The 25,129-nt window shown below is 45.0% G+C and overlaps 1 protein-coding gene across 1 annotated transcript; it reads right to left on the minus strand.

The window, feature by feature from the left end:
- Positions 1-22,820, minus strand: OLFM4 (olfactomedin 4). The gene is made up of 5 exons (XM_043478230.1): positions 22,435-22,820; positions 16,682-16,834; positions 10,470-10,682; positions 9,105-9,255; positions 1-859 (listed from the first exon to the last, which is right to left on the minus strand). The coding sequence occupies exons 1-5, from the start codon at positions 22,615-22,617 to the stop codon at positions 57-59; spliced, it is 1,503 nt and encodes a 500-aa protein (XP_043334165.1). The 5' UTR covers positions 22,618-22,820; the 3' UTR covers positions 1-56.
- Between the last annotated feature and the right edge of the window lie 2,309 nt (positions 22,821-25,129).

Consider the following 25,129-nt stretch of genomic DNA (forward strand, 5'->3'; position numbering starts at 1 on the left):
TTTTTTTTTTTTTTTCAGTAAAAATTTTATTTCCCTCTACCCTAACACATGAGAGTTTACTGGGGTAGTGGCCGGAAGGCAAGATCATAATTCAGAAGGTAACCATCATTATAGACGAAAAGCTTCTGCTCAAAAGGGTGGTAGTTAATACTTTGCACATTCTCTTGCATCTTCTGCATCACAATGCTAAGTTTGCCCTCTTTTCCTGTGTTTGTGTCATAATAGTAGAAAATTTCTTCTAATCTGGTGCTGAGAGTACGCGTGGCATACAGAACCCCACACACCATGAACGTGTTAGTGACAGATGGTTTATACTGCTTGGCATGCCAAGTGTTGAGCACCGCAAGCGTGCTGTCGTTGAGTTTACTAATCACGATGTTACCAGTGCTGGCTTCAGTTGCATAAATCACCCACAATCCATTCTCATCCACAGCAAAGTCTATGTCTTGCCAACCAACATTAGCATACGAAAAGCGGTTATTATAGGCAGCATCAGGGAGAGTTTGGGTCAAATCAACCTTGTTGGTGGTCAGGTTAATTTTGGCCATGTTCCGGGTGTTGTGCCAATTGACATACATGTTGTTCTTATAAACTACTGTACCACCGCCTTGGCCATACAAAATTTGATTCTCTCGGGCATTTGTATGCAACAGCAAATCATCCATTGTATTGTAGAGTCTATAATATCGCAAAGTTCTCCCATCTGTATCCAAAGGTGCCACCCAGTACAGCCCACTGCCTGGATTCTGGGGAGAGTAATCCCGACCCCAGGCACCGTACTTATAGTTAAACCCTAGCCAGTTGAGCTGAACCACAGCTGGTTTGCTGATGTTCACCACACCACCATGAGCACAGCTCCCTAGAGGGACAAAACAAATAAAAGGACACTCTTAGAGAAAATGCGTGACAAGATACAAACAGTTCAATATTCTAAGAGCCAAAGCAATCCATAGACATTTTTCTTGTCAACACCATGGTTCTGATGGAGAAGAGGCAAAAGCTACCCTTGGCCTCGGTCTCAATGCAAACGTGCCATCAGTTCTAAAGAGAACTATCTCCTGTTTACGTGGATGGGCCTTCAATCTGGAAAATGGGAACAGTGGAACTGTGAACAACCACTTTAAAAAGTTTAAAAAAAGGAAGACTTGGTGAATCTAATATATTTTCTTCTATGAGAATGCATTTCAGCAATATTATTTTATTTCATTTTCCTTATAGAGAAATCAAGAAAGCAAGATCACAGGAGAATGCCTTCCTATTCCCACAAAGCCGTACTTACAGTGGTGCTATTCACCAGGGCCGGGAGAATTGGGATGAAGGAGAAGTTGATCCTGGGCAAGTCTTTCTTCCCTTCCCGTCCCTCTGCCCTTCCCTGGTACCCCAAGGGCATGTCCACACCAGGTACCAATGCTGCCCACGTTAGCCCCAGGAGAGGAAGTTTCTACTATGGCATTTTAAAGATACAGAACGATGGTCCTTGTCCATCCCAAACTCCCTAACTATCCCTTCTCCCCGGCAACGATCAGTTCGTTATCTAAGTCTGTGAGTCTGTGTTTTGTAACAAGTTCATTTGTATCATTTCTTTCCTAGATTCCATATATAAGGCATGTCATATAATATTCCTCCTTGTCTGTCTGACTTACTTGGCTCAGTATGACAAGGTACACACTGCTATATTTAAAGTGGATAACCAACAAGGACCTACTATATAGCACATGGAACTCTGTCCAGTGTTACGTGGCAGCCTGGAGGGGAGGGGACTTCAGGGGGAAATGGATACGTGTGTGTGTGTGGCTGAGTCCCTTCACCGTCCACCTGAAACCATCACAACATTGTGAATCGGCTATACCTCAATACAAAATAAAAAATGCTAAAAAAAGAAAAGAAAGATGGCCCTCGATGACCTCTAAGAGGTCCTCTAATGGTGGGATTTCAGCTTTGAAAAGTTACGAAAGTTGTTTTAGGGCAACATTGCCTTCTCAGTGCCCAAAGCGTAGATGACGTGGTGACCGTCTCGCTGCAGAGTTACAAGTTGGGCCTTGTGGCTCATAAGCCATAGTCTGCTGTGCCACAGAATGACAGGCCAGCACGTCATCGCTCCCAGTCTGACGCTGTCATTGTCACAACGGGTACAATCAAGTGGGATCAGACTCACCATTCCGCTGAATCTACATTCCCCGAAACACCCTGATGAATGACTCCGGCTGGGCCTTTTGGCCCTGTGCAGAGTCCTCCCTCTAAAATGCCTGCCAACCCAGACATTTATGAGCCATAAAAAAATAGAATAAAAATCCTCCAGTATTTTTATAATAGCTATCTAAAGATTTGAACATACAGTTTCTGGAATCTTAATAAATACCCTTAAAAAGCTGACCAGAAATTTTATTGGAATTACAGAGGAAAGTCGACTCCAAGTACATTGGAGGTCATTTTCCCCACCCTGCTGCCTAGAGTAGAGCAGGTGAGGGAGGAGGGGACAGAACCTGGCTGTAAATGCGTGGAGGGACTCAGGGAGCCACCGAGGGCACACAAGGTGAGCTCAAGCCAGAATCAGAGCTCCAGAGAACTGCCTGATATTAACACTGTGGGGAGCAAGGGGGTGCAAAGCATCCGGCTCCGAGTCTCCACCTCTGATGGCCACAGAAAGACCTATTCCTTTCCTTGTTAAACGCCTCTCCTCTCTCCCCTCCTCACTCAAGGACTGTTCAGAGGTGAAACCATTACTAGAAATCCTGCATTTATTTTTCCAATCTGCTGGGGCTTTTTGGTCCCGGAATTAAATATGTGCTCCTTAAATGCTCTCATAAATCCGCAGTTGGTGGGAAAGCCAGCCAACCATACAACAGGTAGAGAAATGAAACTGCTCTGTACCCAACCTCAAATAATTTTGCATATCATTAAGCAGAACACAGTCGCGGGTTTATTTTAATAATGCATGCACCATTTCATAAATAAAAAAGCAATGCATGTTCAGCCAAGAGACTGCTCTCCACTAAAGAAATAATAAATAAAATTATAAAGTATTATTTCCTCTTCTAAAAGTGATCTCTCAGATGAATGCTTGTTTGCTTTTGTTTATGAAACAATGCATGAATTATTAAAATAAAGTTAGCAGTGTGTTCAGTTTAATGATAGCAAAAACTGTTTGAGTTTCCATATGCTACTAACCAGATTTTCTAGTTAAAATATCTTTCTGAGAACTTATTTATTCAATGACACTTCACCCTGAGGAAATGAAAGAAAGCCACTTTTTTCTTGCAGGTTAGAAGACTTAGGCATTGTTTGCTTAATTGAATCTTGCCCTCCTGGAAAAGAAATATCCCAAACCAACAGCAACAAAATAGTTAAGGAAAACTTATGTGCTATAACAGAGTCAAGCATTTGATCATGGGATTAAAGATAATAAACTATTCTGTCCCAGAGGGGGAAATCCTTAGATATGAAGGATCCAAAATAAACTCTTAAAAATTACTACCACTATTAATAATAATAATAATAACATTTATGATTTCACAAATTGACCAAGAGATTAAAATTGTACCTCTTATAAAAATTCAAAAAGACACATGTATATGCAATGGAATATTACTCAGCCATAAAAAGGAAAGGGTCATTTATAGAGATGTGAATGGACCTAGAGTCTGTCATACAGAGTGAAGTAAGTCAGGAAGAGAAAAACAAATATTGCATATCAACACATATGTGTGGAACCTAAAAAAAAATGGTACAGATGAACCTATTTGCAGGGCAGGAATAGAGATGCAGATGTAGAGAATGGACGTGTGGACACAAGGGGAGAAGGGAGGTTGAGACAAATTGGGAGATTGGGCTTGGCAGACGTGCACGACCGTGTGTGAACTAGATGGGCAGTGCAGCCTTGCTGCATAGCGCTGGGGGCTCAGCTCTGTGCTCTGTGATACCTGGAGAGGTGGGGTGGGGGGCGGGGGGTAGGGAGGGCCAAAGGGACGGGCTCTCTGTGGACACAGAGCTGATCCCCTTCTTTGTACAGCGGAAACTCATGCAACACTGTAACGCAATTATACTCCAATTAAAACATAAAATTGCACCTGGTATGAAAGTGAAAGCTCTTTTCCTCAGCCCACAATCGTTCCTAAACACTCTCTTGGCCTTTCTGTTATCCTCCGTTTATCCTCTAACTCCTCTGGACTGTTTTTATAGCCCTGGCTCCCAACAAAAGCAGAGGAAATAAGACTAGAGCGAAGTATTGTCAATGCTACCGATGTGGCCACGGCAGTGAGAGATCAGTGACAAGGCTACGGCAGGCTCCCTCAACTCCTGGCTGCAAACTATCCTAGAAACAAGGATGAAACTGACAGGCAGCCTGGTGCCCACTGCCAGCATAGAGCCTTGCATGCCCGTCTCATCTAGCCCCGAGAGGGACCCCATCCCATACCCCGTCTACACTGAGCCTCTCCCCACGCTGCTTTATCTCATACCCTTTCCCAGCCCCTTCCTGCATTTCAAAGACTTGAGATACCCCATGTCTTTCCTTATTTATCCCAAATTTTTCCTGCCACTGGAACAACAACTCACTGCCCAACCATGACCCAAGAGTTGTGAAAGACCGATGAATCTTTTGCGTTTTCTGATGGAAGAGGATACACCACAGAACTGAGAACAAAAGTACCCTTTCAGCTACTCCACAAGCAGGAAAGCCAGGATAATTTGGTATTAATCAGGTTAGTGAGCTGTTGGAACTTTCTTGTCACCCCAGGAATCACAGGTGCAAGCTCTTTCTCCACTTGTGCATCTGAGGAAGGCAGCCTGGTACAGTGAAAATGTTGCCAGACCGGTTCCAATTCCAATCCTGCTCCAACACGAGGGAGCTGAGGATCCTTGAGTGGCTTGCCTAACCTTCTGAGTGTCAGCTTCCTTGTGTTAGAAGAAAAAATAATAATACCTACTCTGCAGAAAAGTTAAGAGTACAGAAGACAGGTACATTTAACTCAATAAATGATCAGCATTATAATCACATCAAGTTACAACTGAAGGTTTACATTAAATAGTGGTTTCTGGAGGTTTATGGACCCATCCTGGTAGCCAAGTGCCCAGAACAGAACCAACCACACAGTGGCACGAAATTATGGAATGAAGAACTGTTTAGACCTCCCCAACTCACCTTTGTTGTTACGGTTATCATTTTAGTCGCTAAGTTGTGTCCTTAGCTTTAATTATAAAAACACCAGCTCTTTACCCGAGAATATATCTGAATGCTTCCAAGAGCCTGGTATTCACTGCACAGAACATAATGCAAGGAATTCTCCATACTAGATAACCTTGTTTGGCAATCACTTCATCATGGAAGCTATTAGATATTGCCATGGTATTCTGAAAATATCCTAGGAGGCCACAAGGTAAGACTTTAAAATACTCAAACTTGGTTGTGTTTTTTTTTTTTTTTTAAAGTCTCATGGTTAGCAGCACTTTTTAAAAAAAACTAAAGATTATATACCAGCAGAGGAAACAAGGGGCTTCCTACATGCCTCAGTGGGTAAAGAATCTGCCTGCAATGCAGGAGCTGCAGGAGATGAGGGTTTAATCCCTGGGTCAAGAAGATCCCCTGGAAGAGGAAATGGGAAACCCCTCCAGTATCCTTGCCTGGAAAAATCCCATAGACAGAGGAGCCTGGCAGGCAACAGTCCATGGGGTCACAAAGAGTCAGACATGACTGACCACACTCAACAAAAGGAAACTTAATCTTGGATCCACCAATGCTCCCTCTCACCTGGGCAACTGAACTTGGAGCAAAGATGAGAATACAATTGACTTGTGAGACTCAGTCAATCAAAATGGTCATAATCGTAAAGTAATTAAGATGAAGTTGACTCTGAATTGTTGGATATAGGCTCCCCAACGCTCAGCTCTCCCCTAGGCTCGGGATTTTGGCCAATCAGCCTACATCTTTCGTGGGCCATTTACTGTGCACCTACTTTGTGCCAGCACGGAGCCTTGCATCTCCACCTATAACAATGACGATCTGAGGCATTCGCATCCCATTTTCCTATCTACAGTCCTTTAGATCCAGGGAGAAGCACAGACAGAAACCGAAGTTGGTTGTTCTTAGGGAAAACAGCTAACGAGCACAAGGCCAATTATCTTAGATTAGGAAGTTCTATGAAATGAAGCAGAAAAGGATGCCATTTGTGGCATAAAGCATCTATAAAGCACATTTTATCGAACCCTAATGCTATGCATTGGTTCTCAGATCAAGGTGACCATGCGGGTAGCAAACGGCAGCTGCCTGCAGGGGCCAAGACAGCAGAGAATTACTTTATAGCTGAAATTGCAACGAGTCTTTCTTTCTTTTTTTTTAAATTCTCTGCAACTCTGCAGTGAAGAAAAGCAAACAGGCCAGATTTTAAAGTCCCATAATAGTGAGTAACTTTAATTAAAGTCTCCACAGGCTCACAGTGTGGCGGTGCCTGGGGATTTTCCAATCCTGCATCATCAACCAGTCCAAATAGAAGGAGAGCGAGTGAAAGAAATTGATTTCAAAACATGACGAAAAGTCAGTTTAATATAAACATCATAAATATAATATGAACAGAGCTGGAGGAGGGCCAGGCGGCCTGGCAGGAGTCCAGCTACAGCCAAGGTTGTGGGAAAGTGAGAGGGAGTCTGCGTCCAATTTGTTTAAACAACACAGCTGGGCTGGACTGGCTCACAAATGCTTAAGTGTTGAGGACCTGGGGGAAAGTTCTAGGGAAAAAAAAGCTAACGAAAATAGGAAAACAGACTGACCATTTGCTTTCTTCCTTAGATCCTAATAAGCAATGTGCTTTCTGCCCCACCACCGGCCTTGAGGTGCTGACGCCGGAGGTCCCCAGATGATAGGCAGGAAGGGGTCCGGCACCTCAGCCTCAGATCCATCACCTGTGATCTGTGTGACCCCAGGAAAAGCTGCACCCTCCCCACCACGCCCCCTCCTCTGAGACATGGCGACCCGAACCTCCTTTCCTGCCCTAAACCGTCTTCATTCCAAGGGATGCATAGAAAACTGCCGGAAAAGTTATTCCATGAGGACAGTTTGCTGAGGTTTAAAAAGAGACGGGGCGGGGTGGGAGGGGGCGGGTACTTCCCTGGTGGTCCAGTGGCTAAAAATCCACCTGCCAAGGCAGGGAACGGGGGCTCGATCCCATATGGCACCGGGCAACGACGCCTGCGGGCCGCAGTCACTAAAGCCTGTGCACCAAGAGCCCGTTCTCTGCACCCAGAGAAGCATCGGCGATGAGAAGCCCGCGCCTGCAGCTGGAGAGTGGACCCCGCTCACCGCGGCCACAGAAATTCTCGCCCAGCAGTGAAGACCCGATGCAGCCAAAAATAATACATAAACAAGCGAATGAAAATAAGTTCTTTCAAAAAAATAAAAAGAGAGAGAGAAAGAAGGGAAAAAGGAAGGGACAAATGAAGGGAGGAAAGAAAGACATGCTCAGGTCATATCGAGAGGGGGTCACTGTTTGACTCCTGCCCTCAGGGAGCCCTTCGGGGCCCCGCAGACCGAGCTCTCATTTCCAACGACTTTGACACCGCTCATCCCAGACCACATTTAGCCTAGTTTATTACAGAGGACAGAACATGGCCTTTGTCCCAGACCTCCTCTGCGTGTCGTATTGTGACAGAGTCTCAACCACAGAGGAAGGAAAGATAGGCCTCTGAACAACACCAAGAGGATTATAACAATGGCAGTATTTAATTAAATCCTTAAAGAAACCTATGACAATGACAAGGATCCAGAAATGCATGGCCTGAAAGGAAGCAGCTTGACAATAGGAGTGAATGAGAATCTCAAGAGCTGTATGATGTGATGAACGGATACAGTCCCCATTCAGGCTGAGATGCTCAGGACTTGCAGAGAGAGCTTCCCTGTGACCCCGGCTCCAGGGCTGGACACTACGGCTTTAGTTCACCTGGAAGGATGTGCTGAATGGCACACGGATCTAGCTCTGCTTTTTTGCAGCAAGGTGTTCACTTTAATTATCCTCATTAATGCAATGACAATCGCCAGTGTATAAAGGTTTGTCACAGAGCTGTGAGCTTCTCAAAAATTGTTTTGTGAATCCTCACTGCAACCCTGCAAGGTTCCTAGTACTGTTCTTCCATTTTACCAAGGAGGAGATTAAGGATCTTTTTGCCATGGCTGTGTAGCTGGGAAGCTCAGGCCTTTGGCATCCCATTGCCGAGCTCCCGATCCGTACACTCTGCCACTCCATTTAAGGAGGCAGTTCAGTTACAGGCGCCCATCTCTATGCTACACCTAACCACCCCCCCCCTTCAAGGGTGATTCCTTAGAGATGGACACACCATTCCTGCCCTCCAAGAACTCGCAGTCTAAGGAAGATGGTAGGACACACCTACATGGCATTGGACATGTGGGTACGTGCTTAGTCATGCTTAGTCGTGTCTGACTGTTTACAACTCTTTGGGCAATAGCCTGCCAGGCTCCTCTATTCATAAAATATTTCAGGCAAGAAAACTGGAGTAAGTTGCCACTTCCTCCTCTAGGGCATCTTCCTGACCCAGGGATCAAACCTACATCTCCTGTGTCTCCTGCATTGCAAGCAGATTCTTGACCCATTAAGCCATTGGGCCATCCATTACATCCTCACTGAATCCTATGACATGCTACACAGCATGTGCATTTAATGGGAGCAGGAAGGAGAAATAAAGAGGTGGGAGAAGAGAGGGAAGCTGGGGGAGATGGAAAAGAGGCAAGGAGGATTCAAGGCACGACCTGACTCATCAGATAAATGGGCCAACCAGCCCTACAGTCCTCAGGACAGTGGAAGTGATGCCATGCAGATTGCAGACGTTTTCACCTGGCCCCACTAACCAGCCCATCAGCATAGAGATGTTCTCCCTGCTAGCAAATGCAAAAAAGTTATGTGCAACTCGTGGATTTTATTTTGAATCAACTCATCGTCCGTGCTTCTCCTCTGTGTGCCCCAGAAGGTGATTGTAAATAGAACTGGTAGGTGAGATTTAAAAGCACAGGAGAATAAACACAGAATTGCAAAAATCCCATCCTCCCTTCCCCACCCCAACTTCAGCCCCTCCAGAGCCTGGGAAAGACAGCGCACCCTTACCTGGCGCAGGGGGCAGGGGGGCACTTTCGACCTTAGAGGCCTCGCATTCCTTGAGCCTGTTCTTCAGAGCCAGGATTTGTCGGCGAATGGCAAGGACGTTGTTTTTGTCCAGAGTCTCAAGCTGCTCTACCAGGAGAGTCATATTCCTGATCTAAGGAAATCAAAATTCAGAGCGATTTTCTGTTATCATGCAACTTTTTTCATAAACATTCCAGGGCTGAATTTGTCACTTAGGGAAAGGTTGCCGGAGAATACACCCAAGATTCTTCTAAACGGTTTCATTTGGAAGAATACATTTCATGGTTTAGCGTGAAAGCCTGTCGGATCTCAAGCCAACGTGTGTGACAAGAAGAAAATGGCAAAGATTTTAACAGCTGTAATGATGGAGAACAGGTTCCATCGAAGAATCCCCAAACGTCCATTAAAGTTCATCTCTGACAACTTTCCCCTGTAAACTCGTGTTTACTCATGCCATATTATAATTAAGTTCCTAATGAATGGTGAGGGCCAGAGAAAGCCTGAATCCTAAAACACAGAGCTGGAATTCTCAATGCTGTTCCATGTCATGACTGTGCTAGGAAACTCCTCGCTGATGTAATTATCCTAGCCTAATTATCCTAGCCTAATATGAATGGGATGGTCTTTATTCACAGAGCTTAAAAGCCTTCAGAAAAACATACTTACAAGAAACTCCTTTAAATAGACTTGCTAGTATGTGGAGAAGCATTCCAAGAGGGATTAAAGATTTTATGCTCATTGGAAAGAAGAAACGGATCAAGCATGTCCAAGATCAGGTAAATTGCGACTTTCAAGTCCCATGAGGATAAATCCAGAATGAAGAAGACCCCCGATCTAGCTTGGCCTTGGAATTGTTCGCACTTATAGATCATCTTCTTTCTAGAGATATTGAAAGTCATTTGGCTCTGGAGTGGGACTCTGACCACTAGACAACACCTACCCCTCAGTCGGTATGTTCCCTGTGTGTGTAATTTACTATTCAAAGCCAGGCATCCCTCTAAAGTAGAACACAGGATGTGCTAGGTGGTCATGAACAAGTATAGAATTAGACATCAGAAGGAAAAGATTCCTCTCCTGATCCTAGCACTTGCTCACCAAAGAGTGGAAGTGTTAGTCACTCAGTCATATCCAATTCTTTGCAACCCCATGGGCTGTAGCCCGCCAGGCTCCTCTGTCCATGAGATTCTCCAGGCAAGAATACTGGAGTGGGAAGCCATTCCCTTCTCCAGGGGATCTGCCCAACCCAGGGATTGAACCTGGGTCTCCTGCATTGCAGGTGGATTCTTTACTGTCTGGGTCACCAGAGAAAGAGACTTTGTTACTAATACACAAGCAGTGATTTCGTACCTCCACTTCCAACTGGTCTATGATCACTGTGCTTCCGGTAAAGCCGACCTTCAGCTGCTTGATCAGTTTCTCCATCTCCTTCACTTCCATCTTGATCAGCTCAAAGTCCAGTTCAGTGTAAGAAATGGAATCTTTTTCCATGATCGATACTCGGACAGTCAGGTTTAAGAGTTTCTCTTCATACACGCTGATTAATTTGACATACTCCTTTACCTGAAGGGCAAACAGCTCGAGTCAATTCTCAGGGAGGTGTCATGCAGCCTTCCTCTACTACCAAGTCCTCAGGGATTTGATCGCGGTCAATCTTTTTTAAGTAAAGCAAAGTATCAAAAATATATTTAACTAGATATTTTTTAAAATCAATCCAAGTACAAACTAAAAAGAATTTATTGTTACATGGGGAAGGAGGTGGCTTTTACACTTGCCTAGACTAAAAATAATTGTGCTTCAGATCATCAATCGCAACTACAGTTTAATCTCCACTTTAATGTTTGAAGATATTAACTCTCCAAACTACAGAGACTTGAATCAGGCTTTTGCCCACCCTCTTCCACTCAACACACATGCTCTAAATCAAGGTTTCACAACCTCAGCACTTTTGACATTTGGGGCTAGATCATTCTTTCTTGTGCATTATGGGATATTTGACAGCATCCCCAGCCTCTAAGTGCAAACACCACCCACCCACCCCCAGCTGTGACAACCAAAAATGTCCCGGACATTGCTAGATGTTCCCCAGGTGCAAAACCACCCCCACCCAACCACCCCCTCCCTCCATTTAGAACCACTGCTTTAAATTGAATTATTTTCTAGAAGAGGGAGAAATGCTCTAGGAAGAATTCCCTCTTTGATTACCATATGCAATGAGTTTTGAATCCCTCTGCCTTCTGCAAAGTACCATAAAGATTCAACCTACAAATTATGGTTTTCTCTGGAGTGTCCAGGAGTGGGATTTGCTGGATCATATGGTAGCTCTTTTTTTTTTTTTTTTTTTTTAGTTTTTTAAGGAATCTCCATACTGTTTTCCATAGTGGTTGTACCAATTTTCATTTCCACCAGCAGTATAGGAGGTTTACTTTTTCTCTACACCCTGTTCAGCATTTTTTATTTGTAGACTTTTTGATGATGACCATTCTGGTGGATGTGAGGTGATACCTCACTGTAGTTTTGATTTGCATTTCTCTAATAATTAGTGAAGTTGAGCATCTTTTCATGTGCTTTTTGGTCATCTGTATGTCTTTGGAGAAATGTCTATTTAGTAACCAACAAGGACCTACCATGTAACACAGAAAACTATACTCAGTTTGAAATAACCTATAAGGGGAAAGAATCTGAAAAAAAACAGATACATATGTATGTATAACTGAGTCACTTTGCTGTACACTTGAAATTAACACAATACTGTAAATCAACTATACTTCAGTTAAAAAGAAAAAGACCCAACTTACTCCACAATATGTGAGATATGTGCTACTATAAAGTGCACATTTCATTAACTGCATCCCCATATTTATTCCAAGTTTTTTCCAAGAACTGATTATTGCAATCAGACCTTTAAATTACACATTTGTTGCATATATTTGAATGTCTGATCATTAAGCTAAAATACTTCCAAAAATTCCCATGGTGGCTTAGTGTATAATTGGAATCTCCAAATGGATATTTCAATAAACACAGTTGGTGGTTCTTTCAGTATCTGATCTCTAAAAGAAATGCCATGGCTTTTTTAAGGACCTGCTCATTAAAAGTTGCCAGTTTTTACACTCTTAAAAATTTGAAGAGAAGTGATGCTTTTCCCCCAAACTGTGCTAATGTCAAGTTGCTGATCCACAGGGCCTGGATGAATTCAGAGCCAGATGTCAGCTTTTAATCCTTCTAATACCAAAGGCAGCCCTAACTTCTGTCATTTTAGCCCTTCCACTTAACCCCACTGTACAAATAGGGTAGACTCATAGGCCACAGACCTAAAGGCCTAGGGCTGCAGGCAAAGAGGATTTTAATGAAAGTTGAAAACACAGCCCTTGGCACTGCTAGTATATCTCCTCGGGCAACGGATGCTCACTGCCATCAGAAGAGGCCGATAAGGCTGGTGACATTTTGGTGGATAAGGAGGTTAAAAAAAAAAACAAAAAAACACGTTATATGTATAAACCTAGCAAGTCTCACTCAAAACCACAAACGCAGATATAAGGTAGCCAGGTTTCAACTTCTCTAAAAATCAGGGATAAGATTTTTGGCTGTGAGAAAAACAATAATAATAATGAAGTGCCAACCCACGGCAGAAATGGAAGTTCGCAAAATGAATATTCTTGTTGGCATTTGGCCTTGCCAGCTCTTGGAACAAATGAAACACCCTCAGCTTTCCTGGAACATTTTGGTGGCATATCACAGCTGTTGTTCTATAAAAATGAGTGATTCAACTGTCATTTCTGCTAAATGAAATGTGGCTCTCCCAGATTCGCCCTGCACACCAAGGCCGATCCTGACGTTTGCTGCCTCGGAGCGCGTGCAGTGGGCCTGCCCTGCTTCTGCCACAGAGTGAAGGGTCTTGAAAGGTCTGTTTAGGGAGAATGTTGAGGTTCTGTCAACTAACATTTCAAGAATAGCTCCAGGATGTTCAGGAAAATTGGAATCATCCACAGAGTTATAGAAGGTGGGAGAGAATCTGAGAATGGGCCAGAAAGACTTCATGGTGTGCACTGTCATCATTTAAAGAGATTATAAGTCTGCACCCTTTGCAGGTACGGATCTCTAGTGTTGATATGGAACGGACAATTCTGGAAACATCCCAGCTCCTTCTGGAAGGTGCAGCCTCAGCAGAGGCAGCCCAGTTTGCCCAGGGTCATCTAGCCCTAAGGGGACACCTCCCTGGGTCAACATTTCCACTGCAGAGCTCCCCATCACTACAAATTTGAGCTTTAGATGACTCATCTACGCTTGCCTTCAAACCCTCAGCCCTTCATGCAGAGTTTTTCATTCTTCTGTTATGCACATATCATATCATTGCTGGATGCTCAGGATCAGACTCTACAGAACAACAACCACTGGGGTCTGGTTGCTGTTCTCTACATCATGGTCTTGCAATAGGTAAGAATTCAGCCCCACTGACAAAAGAATTAATCTGGCTCCCGTTTCTGCCAGTTCCTCAAAACCTGTGATCTTCACCATAGCCAGATTATTCAAATCAAGTAAATGCACTTTGCCACATACTGTCATTTTAGTATATTTTTAACAACAAGATTAGCTGAGTGTGAATTGATCATCAAGACATATGAAGTGAGACTGTGGAGCGAGACCCGCCTAAACACAAATCAGACTTCTGTACTTCATGGGCAGGGAATCCCTTAATTTCTCCAAGCCTCTGTTTCCTCCTATAAACTAGGGATAATGGTATCACACTTACAAGATGATTGCAAACACTAGAGATAATGTATATTAAGTGCCTGGTATAGTGGGTGCCCTATAAATTACAGCAATTATTAGAGAGACAGTGATTTAAGGCTTTTTTTTCAATCTGACCTTTTAATTTATTATATTTCACTGCACAAAACATCACTCAATCGATGTTGTTTGTTTATGGGTTGCCTAAATGTCTCCCAGGCTGCCTCAACTCTCTCATGCATGAGGGACTATTAGCAAAAGTGTCATGTTAAATAACTTGCCCTGAAGACCATAACCCTCTAGAGAAAAAAAATTCTCAGCCGCCTTTTGTGCTGTCTCCTTCCTAAGTACAGTCACAAGGGGACATCTCAGAAACCACAGCAAAGCAAATGCTTTCAGCATCTTGTGCAGGGGCCATCCCTGTCTTCTCCGTGTCCTGACAGATAATGAATCAATGTCTGGCAGTCCAAATCCTTTTCTACTGGCCTGCTCAAACAGGCATTCCCCCAGGCCTCCAGACAAACGGGGATTTCCAAGGCAACCTAAGGACAGCTATAATAATTCACCTGGAACTCAAAAGCCTTCAGCTGAAGAGATAACTTTGGACGGGAAGCATTACTGACCTGCTGCATCTCTTCCTGTGTGCGCTGCGCTTAGTCGCTCAGTCGTGTCCGACTCCTGACCGCATGGACTGTAGCCCACCAGGCTCCTCTGTCCATGGGATTCTCCAGGCGAGAATACTGCAGCGGGTTGCCATTTCCTCCCCCGGGGATCTTCCCAACCCAGGGATCTTTGAATCTGTGTCTCTTGCATCTCCTGCATTGGCAGGGGATACTTTACCCCTGAACCACCAGGGAGGCACGCGTCTCTTCTTAGAGGATGGTAACAGCATGGCCAAGAAGAAAGACAAGTGGACTGATTCCAAGACCCAGATTCCTGACTTGGCGAAGCCAGCCAAGAGACCTTCACATTTATGCCTCTTTACCCGTATGAACCTCAGTTGATCCATCCCTACCATGGGGGAAAGAACACTGGCCTACCTGCCTTAAAGGGTTTATTGAGTGTAGAACCAGAAACATTCAGAAAAAGCACAGAGGGAAGTTGTTTATGTTACTGTTGTCATCCTTAGCTGGCACAGCCTGAATCCATTATGTAAATCTCAGGGGGCAGGTCAGTTCCTTTCTTAGGCCTCAGTTGAGAATTCATTTTAGGACCAGCTCCTGACACTTTCGGAACTGAAAGTTTCTTCATCTACTCTATACTTCTTCCCCATCAATTATTAGCAAGGCAGGTGCCTCCTGCCCCCCTCACAGGATTAGGATTATATATCCCAGATTCACAAACCTCTCCCTGGAGCAGCCTGGGGTTTCAAACAGCCCTTCACATCCCTGCCAGCCAAGAAGACATGCAAATCAGTAGCTTCCACTATTTCAAAGCAAATGACTCTAACTGAAAAGATCCTTACCTAGGATTTTCCTCCACTTGTTATGTTTTTATGCATAACTTCTTATCTGTACTTGATTATGCTGGAATAAGACTATGAATATTAATGATTGGAATTTATAATTTAGTGCTGTGCCTTTTCTGCTGATTAATTCAAGGACATTTTATTTCCTAAGAAGCTAGGCTCCTGGAGTCGTCAAACACATTTTCCTGGCCACTCATTTAAACTCAGAATATTTATCTACCAATTCAGGTTGAAAGCAGGGGCTCAGCCTCATTGGAATTTTGTCTTAAAAGATAACTAGGCTGAATGTTGAGGTAGCTGAACTGAAATTTCTCGGAAAACTTATTTTGAATCTTGCAGGAAAGCCAGAGCTCCTTGTAAGTTAATGGAGTGGTATTATTAGTAAATAATGCATCATGTGATGATAGCCTAGTGTGGACTTCACCTGTGCAGAAAGCAGGAGCCTTTCTAACTGATTTTGACTTGGCTAAAAGGGTTAAAGGGGCCAAAACTGGAATGCCAAGTTCATTGTTCCAACCAGCTCGGAGAAGGGCTAACTCAGGGATATGATGTCCTCGGGCTGAAGAAAGCAGTAATCAGGGGTTCGGGAGGTTTCTACTAAGGCTTAGTGACCTACTAGATTCAAATTCCCAGGAAAGTCTTCAATTTGGGGTTAATGCGAGATTTATCTGATATAATGTCCCTGCTGAGACAACAGAGGCTAACCCCAAGAAAGAGAGAGAGGCAGAGATGGAAGAGACAAAACAGGAGGAAGGGAGGAAAAGTGGGGAGAGGGGGGAAGGTGAGAGGGAGATTCGGGGGAGGGGAGAGAAGGAAGGGGAGAGACCGTGCAAGAGAAGACCCACAAGAGTGAAAAATGAAAACAAAACGAGAAAGAAGAGGAAAGGACTGAGGTGAGAGGGGAAATAGAAAGGAAGGGAAGAAGGAATGGAATAGGAAGAGGATGAGAAAAACGCAAGGACAGGAAGACAGAACCTAAGGACAGAGGAGAGGAAAGAAAAGAAGGCAAAGCTGGAAGAACACCAAAGAAGAAGACCAAAAGGAAGAAGAAACCACAAAGCCAAATGAAGTTTGCAGGGTTGAAATTTACAGGCTTCCTTCCAGCTTCCTGCACACCACGCTACTGACGAGAGCTTATCCTGTGGGGCGAATCATCTCCACCCCGTCTTTGTCCTGCGGGCTCACCCCTCCTGCTATAAGGAACTCCACAGGTTACTGTGAAGCCAACGCTAAAGCGTCCATTAGATGCAAATGTGCTCCTTGAGAGAGTGAAGAATGGCCACTTACACAGCCCTGAAGAAAAGGCTGTTGTCTGGGTGTAACAAGGTATTGTTGGGAGAGGCAAAAAGAGTAAAATGCTTACTTTAGACAGCTCTTTCTCGAACTTCTTGGAGATAGTCTGAGCTGTGATTTCCAGGCGTTCCACTCTGACCACAGGAAAGGTGTTGTCCGGCAGGATAACGGAGCACTGGCAGACCCCACGGTCATCTCTGTTGCCGGTGAAGTTGGAAAATGACTGCAAATACAAGTTCAACATCAGTGATGAGCTGGGCAGTGAGCTTTTTGGCAAGGGGGGTGGCAGAAATTGACTTGTCAAAAGAGTGCTTCAGTTCAGTTCAGTCGCTCAGTCATGTCTGACTCTTTGCAACCCCATGGACTGCAGCACGCCAGGCCTCCCTGTCCATCACCAACTCCTGGAGTTTACTCAAACTCATGTCCATTGAGTCGGTGATGCCATCCAGCTGTCTCATCCTCTGTCGTCCCCTTCTCTTAGAGGCTAGCAAATGGAACCCAATACTTAAATGAACGGAGTCACAGAAACACCCCAAAGCTGCCACCGTGTCTCACGGCACAGCTCATTCAGTGGTCAGCCACCTCTGCACCTGTTAAGCAAACCATGTGGTTCCCCTTTCCAGGAGAGTCTTAAAGAAAATTATTACTGTCCCCATGTAAGGAAAAAAAATTAAAGTGATGAGAGGCCTAAGATTGAATTCTAATTCTGCCAGTTACTGGATCTGAATTCTCTTCAAGTCTCCGTTTCCTCATCTGTCAAACAGAGAAGATCTACTGCACAGGGTTGTCCCCAAGAGGAACCAAGTAATGTAAACCAAGTCCCTGGTACATGGTAGGTGATCAGTAAATGGCACTTTCCCTTTTCCTTCTGCTTACTCCTTTTCTTTCCTACACCTCTATGCCCGTCCCAACTCATTGCCTTCCAGTAGAATGAGGAAAACATCAAAGACAGGGGTTACAGTGAAGATGTATAGTGCAAAATCACATTCTCTCTTCACCTGGGAAAATATATAATTAATATCCTTCAAAATGGCAACAAACCAGCCATTTGTCACAAACTGAACAATGTATGAGTTTGAAGGTTTTGTACAAATTTTTTAAAGTTTTCCAGCTTACCACTTGCAGAAAAGTCGTTTTAAAATATTTGATGTTTCTTTAATATATTCAGGCTCACACTTTGGTGCCAATGCATATTTTAAAATGACAGGTTTGAAAGATCCTGTTTTTCTTTTGTCCCCTTTGAACTTCCCCAAGGGGATCCCGGCACAATTAACATTTTTTTTATTACTCCAATTGCTTTGCAGAGTAACTCTTGGCAGCCCGCTGACTGTGCCTTTCAATGATCTTCTCTGACGGCAAGCCCAAAGCTCACCTGTAGAACATCAGCCCAAAGGGTCTCTTTCTGAAACTACCAAGGGCAAAGTGATGGTTTTCAGAATTTGAAGAGATGCAGGCTACACTTCTCAAAGTTTCAGAGGTCGCTGGCTGTTGATGAGGTTGTGTGCTCTGTGATTTAATGTCTGCCACCTTCCCTAATTGCTAAACAAGCTGAACCTGGATGCTTGTATAATCAAGATCTAGCCCACCAGTGACCCCTGGACCAATTAATTCAGTCTTTTGAAGCTAAATTGCTTGTTTCGTGTGTGCGCACTAAGTCGCTCAATCATGTCTGACTGTTTGTGACCCTTCGGACCATAACCCACCAGGTTCCTCTGTCCATGGGAATCTCCAGGCAAGAATACATGCCCTCCTCCAGGGGATCTTCCTGGCCCAGGGATCAAACCCGCATCTCTTATGTCTCCTGCAATGGCAGGCAGGTTCTTTAACACTAGCACCACGTGGGAAGCCCAAATTGCTTGTTATTTTAACCTAATCTTCTTTTAAGATGAGCAAATTATGTATATATATGAGTGAGTGAAAGTAATTCAGTCATGTCCAACTCTGCAACCCCATGGACTGTAGTCAGCCGGGGTCCTCTGTCCATGAAGTTCTCCAGGCAAGAATACTAGAATGGGTAGCCATTCCCTTCTCCAGGGGATCTTCCTGACCCAGGGATCGAACCCACATTGCATGCAGAATTTTTACCAGCTGAGCCACCAGGGAAGCCCAAGAATAAGGGAGCAGGTAGCCTATCCCTTCTTCAGCAGATCTTCCCTACCCAGGAATCAAACCAGGGTCTCCTGCATTGCAGGCAGACCTCTTTACCAGCTGAGCTACCAGGGAAGACAAATATATATATTTATTTGTACCCAAAACACTGTATGGCATGTTAATTCTTAACATTGGCCTCAACTTGTTTTGCCAATCACACCCCACTCCTGCAAACCTTGGGGAGTAAGAGGAAGGACAAGCAGGTTTATGCTAAACACTGGGGCTGGGAGGAAGGGAAGGGAAGGGTCTTTACCAGGGACAAATAAGGACTAGACAGGTCACATCAGCAGCCTGTGGGAGATGCCAGCCTCCCTGGAAGCCAGCTTTATCACTCACATGGAAGGTAGAAAGCCTCCAGTTAAGGATGCCAAGGTTTTTACAGGAGGAACCATATATCATAGGCCTTTGAAGAAACAGCTTATTATAACGACTGTCTACCAAAAGGTCCTGCATTGCATTTTGACAAGAGGAGGTCAGTTAGCTGCAGAAGACAGGGTTGGACCATTCTGAGAGTTTTTGAAAAAGCTCTGTCAACTCCCCATACAGTAGAGATCATCAAGCAGTTTCTAGACAATCTACTAGAAACCACCAGCTCACAACTTTTCATCCTGAAGTTCACCTGAAAGGCAGGCAAATAATTATGAGCCCTGCTGACAGCCATCCCACTGTCTTGAATTGAACATCTCTGTCCTAGTGCTGTGGACTCCCCAGCTCCCATCCTGTTTATCATCAGCCCAGGGTGCTCAACTGACATCACAATGGTCCATAAGTTTGATCAGTGTTTCCCATTAGAGATATTTCTGTTCCTTGCATTCAGAGATGATGAAACTAATGGTGATGGGTCTCCCTCCGTGGCAGATGCTTAATCTCGATGTGAGTATAATGTGGGGGATGGGCAGCAAAAATAAGTGCTTGTCCCGTTGGCCTTTGGAAGGGTACATGATCCACCCTGTGGACCCCACAGACACCTAACACTAATCAATTCTCACTCAAGCTGTGTTCAATTCACATTTACTGGCATCTACAATTTTCCAGGCTCTGACTAAAGGAGACAAATAAGACCCAATTCCTGCCCAGTGAATCAGGCCCACTGTCATTATGAAATCCTTAGTGCCTTTTTTCTCAACAAGTCCCGTAGTCTGATGACAAAATCACCTGGCTTGTGGTTCTGACCCTGCCTGTTGCTGTGTGGGGCGAAGCGTGGAGCCTTACCTTGTCTGTGAAACGAGGACCATGACAGCACCCCCACCCCTGCTTTGGAGGGTGCCATCTGAGGCATCTGAAGTGCCCTGAGCACGCCAGCAGAAGGTGAGGGGCACATTTGTGATTTCAGGCTGCAATTGGCTCTAATTAGCAGCCAAGTCTAAGTGCCTGTAAGGATTCAAGGCATGAAATAATGGTACTCAATGTTTTCAAAGTACAGAAAATGATACATTTGGAACTAGCTCAATGACAGTTATAAAGGGGTTTTCTACCACTTTCCAAAGAGCTCATCAAACTGACAGCCAGCCCTAGAAAACTGGGTTTATAGTGGAAGTGACACCTAGCCTGCTCTAAAAAAAGAAGTTGGAGTCGCGATACTAACTCACCAGAGGCAGATAAGTAAACCAGGAAGGAAATTAAAGCCTCTAAGTATAATTTAACAACCATTCGTTATCTACTTTTAAATATTTTTCTCCTTACCAAACAACAGACACTTTGGGTTTCTCTGTTTCTTGACTTACATTTTCTTTTCTAGTATTTTAGCTCTCATCTTACCCAAAAGCTGGTTTTTAATTGGTGATCAAACTCTGACCTCATTTTTTAAAGAAAATGCTAACTAGGTCTCATTGTCCCCAGAAATCATTTAGTATCATGGAGTAAAATGATGTGGCTTCTGGCTACAAAGAAGCTTGGTGCATATTCATGGCTCTCAAACCATTCTTTTAAAATGAGCACTTTTCATCTATGCTCTCTGAAAATAAAGAAAGCTGCATGGAGACAGACGGTGGAAAGCATGAGCAGCTAGGGGTTTCCCAGGTGGCTCAGTGGGTAAAGAATCTGTCTGCAACCCATGAGACACGGAGATATGGGTTCAGTTCCTGGGTTGGGAAGATCCCCTGGAAGAGGGCATGGCAATCCAGTATACTTGCATGGAGAATACCATGGACAGAGGAGCCTGGCGGGCTACAGTCCACAGGTCACAGAGAGTCAGACACATCTGAAGTGACTGAGCACTGAGCATATGGACAGCTAAGTCTGAGCTGTATCAGTGGCTGCTTTAGTGACTTTAAGCCAATAACGTTATCTCACTAAGCCTCAGTTTTCACGTCTCTATAATGGGACCATAAATTTTACTTACCTCTGCAATTAAATAATATATATTATATACTTAATGTAGTCATGGCATTTATAAAAAGCATTCAGAGAACTTTATTGCTGCTTTTTCTATTTGAGCCCTATGCAAACCACTTGATAACTGCCTTGAGGTTATCAAATGGTTTTCATTGCCTTGAGATTCTGATGATGAAATGGAAACAAACAAAAGCCTTTTCCTCCTCTTTTCCTATTGGCCCTTCCCATCCAATGATCACGTAAGCAGCCACCTGAAATGTGAATAAAGATCATAGAAATACAGAGGACAGAAATCACACCATAGCACAGAAAGCCTAGTCGTTACAGAGTAGGACTCCTACAGAAATATCCAGAGCTGATGTGGGCAGAGGTGGAGGATGGAGCTGCTTCCTGTGCCCAACCTCTCACCCCTCCAGGCCTCTTCCCACTTCCTCAAAGGAGATCCACCCCCTAAACTAAGGTCACCGTACGTCCCAGTGACGGTTCCGACTCTTCACGATCCCATGGACTATAGCCTGCCAGGCTCCTCTGTCCATGGGATTCTCCAGGCCAGAATACCGGAGTGGGTTGCCATTTCCTCCTCCAGGGGATCTTCCCGACTCAGGGATCAAACCTGGGTCTCCTGTGTCTTCTGCATTGAGGGTGGATTCTTTACCTGCCGAGCCATCGGACCAGTCCCTTTCTAGCCCTTGCTTGTTTTTCATTTGTTTGTTTGTCTTGTTTTTTTTCGCCCCTGCTATTGTCATTTTGAACTGGAAATGACTGTTAAGATTCCTTATAAGAAAGATTGAAAAGAGTTAACACTGCTCCAGGGAAATACCACATGTGACAGCACTTTCCCAAAGACCAGGGTCTCTTCCTCCTAGTCTGTCACCCATCTGCTTGCAAACAAGGCTCAGAGTCACTTTCAGGGCTCCAACAGAAGCATCGAGGGTCCCTGATGGCAGCAAATCAACTAGACAAACTTTTCTGGAGCTTCTCTTGGCAGGGCTCATCCCGTTACCATTCGTTATCTGGGTTAGAACCCAGGCAACTTCATTTTTTAAGTCTCTCTCCACTCCACCCCAATTCTAAAGTACAGTCAGGTTGGAGAACCTCTTGAAAGCTTAGATTCTTTCTAAAGCCCCCAGCTGGAGAACCAAAATGCTGTCTCTCTTGCTAACAATTTAATTATTTTACCCAGGGTTTTAATTCATTTTCAAGGCACCTGCAGTTAACAAAGGGAGTCATAAATCTTTTAGAGTGTTCAGGACTACCCACCCGTGAAATGACATTCAGGTCTCCAAAAATTCAAAGGAAGGGACAGAACGCAGTTCCTAGACTCTGGGGCCTCCTTACCTGGAACTTGGAGCTGGAGGTGGGCCAGGCAGAGTCAGGGGGGGAGCTGGAGCTGAAGTTCGAGGTGGGGAAGGAGGTGGGGGTGGGGAAGGAGGGGAAGGTGGTGGTGACCCCCCAAACTCTCATTACAGCCAAGTGGAGGAGGCCCAGGAGGACCAACAGACCGGGGAAGCCCGGCTTCATCTTGTGCTCTAGGATGAAGTCCCTGAGTTTGGCAGGAGGCCCCGGGCTTCTTAAAGGACCCGGCGGGGATTTCCCCCCAGGCCGGTTTACAGGCAAAGAGGAAGCTGCCAGAGAGCACGTGACCACCCAGGAAGGTGAGGACACCCAGGGTCCTGAGTCATCTGCCCACCAGCTCCTGGGCCCCACTCTGCCAGCTGCCCTGAGACCTGGGTATCACCTGCCAAATATTAACTCAAATGAGCTTGTTGAAACCCCATATCTGGTTTCTGACTTAACACTTCCTTGAAACAGATGAGATGAAAGTAGTCTTTGTGGATGAAACAGAGGTTGGAAGCGGCTGGGAAAGAAAAGCAAGCCTCCACACTATTCCCAGAAGCCACCTCTGTTTGTCCCCTGAACCTCCCCCCAACATTGTCCTGAATGCTGCCTTCCATGGACGGCTGGGGAACTCCATCTAGAGACCGTGACTCTCCCCAGGGACTCCGTCTTCACTGGTTACTACCCAGGCTGTCTCCGACCTCGACCCTGCAGTGTATGCAGCTAAACAGAATATCTCAACAGCCCCACTAGGAAGGAGACGCCTGCAGTGAGTCCACCCTGGAAACCCAGTCAAGGACTCTCTGCTCTCAAGCACTTGCCCCTGTGAGCTTGACAGAGGAGAAAGGACCCAGGCAGGAAACTGCCCCACACCTAGTCCGGAGGCCCATGTTGGACAGTTTCTTTCTCCAGAAGGTTCTCTCTTGACCTTCTTATCCCAGACCCTGTTGTGATCCGCGTGGGCATTCAAGAGCTCAAGGTGTATTAATGAAACTGAGAAATAGGGGTCGTCTTCAGGCCCCACGTGCAGAGGCTCCAGAGGATGAGATGGCTGGATGGCATCACAGATGCAATGGACATGAGTTCGGGCAAACTCCAGGTGGTGAGGGACAGGGAGGCCTGGCGTGCTGCCGTCCCTGGGGTCGCAAAGAGTGGAAATCACTGGGTGACTAAACAACAATCAGGGCCCATGTGCACCTCCCCACCATCTCACACACCTCTGTGACCGCCACCTTCTGCAGAGGAAGCAAGTGAGTTGGCCTGAATAATAAAAACTAGCTCTCTCTCTCCTTAGTCAGTGACCTTAGGCAAATCCCTGAGTCTCCTAGTGTTAGAACAATTCCTAAGTCATTAGAATTTAATGCAACATTGTATAAGAAGTTGCTTCTCAGCTTTGAAAGTTTTAGTGTCTCAGTCCTGTCCAACTCTGTAGCCTATGAGACTCCTCTGTCCATGGAATTCTCCAGGCCAGAATCCTGGAGTGGGTGGCCATTCCCTTCTCCAGGGGATCTTCCCGACCCAGGGACTGAACCCAGGTCTCCTGCGTTGCAGGTGGATTCTATACCATCTGAGCCACTCAGATTTTTTTGCGTGCTTTTTTGGTTTTATTTTTTATTTCCTAACCCAGCTCAGTATGTAAAGTTGTTGGGTTCCAAAACGGAAAGAAGGGCCCTGCCCCACTCCACTCCCACCCCTCCCAGGAGTGCTTTGGAAGACTGCGTCTGAGGGTTCTTTCACCTCAGGGGCTGCACAAACTCAGAATGAACACGGTGCTCTTGTGAGAAACAGGATCTTAAACTCCTAGCACATTATTCAGATAAGCAGGAGGGGATGAGCAGGAAAAGAATGAATGAATAGAGAGTGAGGGAAGGAAAAGAGACAGGGGGGAAAGATACACTCAAGGCACCCTGAGACCGCATCCCTGGCTGCCCGCCCCACTCAAACCCCTGACCCAAAGTGCTAACTAGACACTAACGCACACCAGTCCCCCAGGCTTTAGGGTCCACCCCAGTCTCACCATCCAGCCTATCATCACTGCCTCCCCCGCGGAAACACACCTGTCCAGCTCCACAGATGCCTTCTGCGGCCAACCTTATACCCACAGTCAGGTGGACATGGTGCTCAGAGGCAGTTAGAGCAAACCCAGGAAGATCACAAGCATTTTCCCAGAAGCTTTCGGGGAGCAACAGGGTCTGTCTACATGATCTGCTCCAAGGCAGTCTACAAAGAAGACTGAGGTCAGAGACAGGGGATCCATGACCTGGGTCAGGAAGACACCCTGGAGAAGGAAATGACTACCCACTCCAGTGTTCTTGCCTGGAGAACCCCTGGGCAGCAGAGCCTGGATAGCTACAATCCATGGTGTCACAAGAGTTGGACATGACTGAGCGACTGAGACACATCCAGGGCCAGCTGTTAGTGGATAGGAGGTGGACTTTTTTTTTTCTTTCTTTATTGAAGTATAGTTGATTTAAAATGCATTAGTCTGAGGTGTACAGCAGAGTGGTTCAAATTTTTATATATTTGTGTGTACACATATGTGTGTATGTATATGTATATTCTATTACATTTTCTTTTCCACTATAGGTTTTTGCAAGATATTATAAAGTCCCCCGTGCTATATACAATAGGTTCTTATTGTTTATATATTTTATATATAGTAGTGTGTATATGTTAATCCAAATTCCTAATTTAT

This window comes from Cervus canadensis, chromosome 9 (assembly GCF_019320065.1).
Source record: "Cervus canadensis isolate Bull #8, Minnesota chromosome 9, ASM1932006v1, whole genome shotgun sequence".
In the NCBI taxonomy this organism is placed as follows: domain Eukaryota; kingdom Metazoa; phylum Chordata; class Mammalia; order Artiodactyla; family Cervidae; genus Cervus; species Cervus canadensis.

Coding starts and splice junctions, on each gene's coding strand:
- OLFM4 (XM_043478230.1), bottom strand. CDS start 22,617: ATGAAGCCGGGCTTCCCCGGTCTGTTGGTCCTCCTGGGCCTCCTCCAC. Junction 10,683..16,681: donor TCGAGAAAGAGCTGTCTAAA/GTAAGCATTTTA, acceptor TTTGCCCTTCAG/GTAAAGGAGTATGTCAAATT. Junction 9,256..10,469: donor TAGACCAGTTGGAAGTGGAG/GTACGAAATCAC, acceptor TGATTTCCTTAG/ATCAGGAATATGACTCTCCT.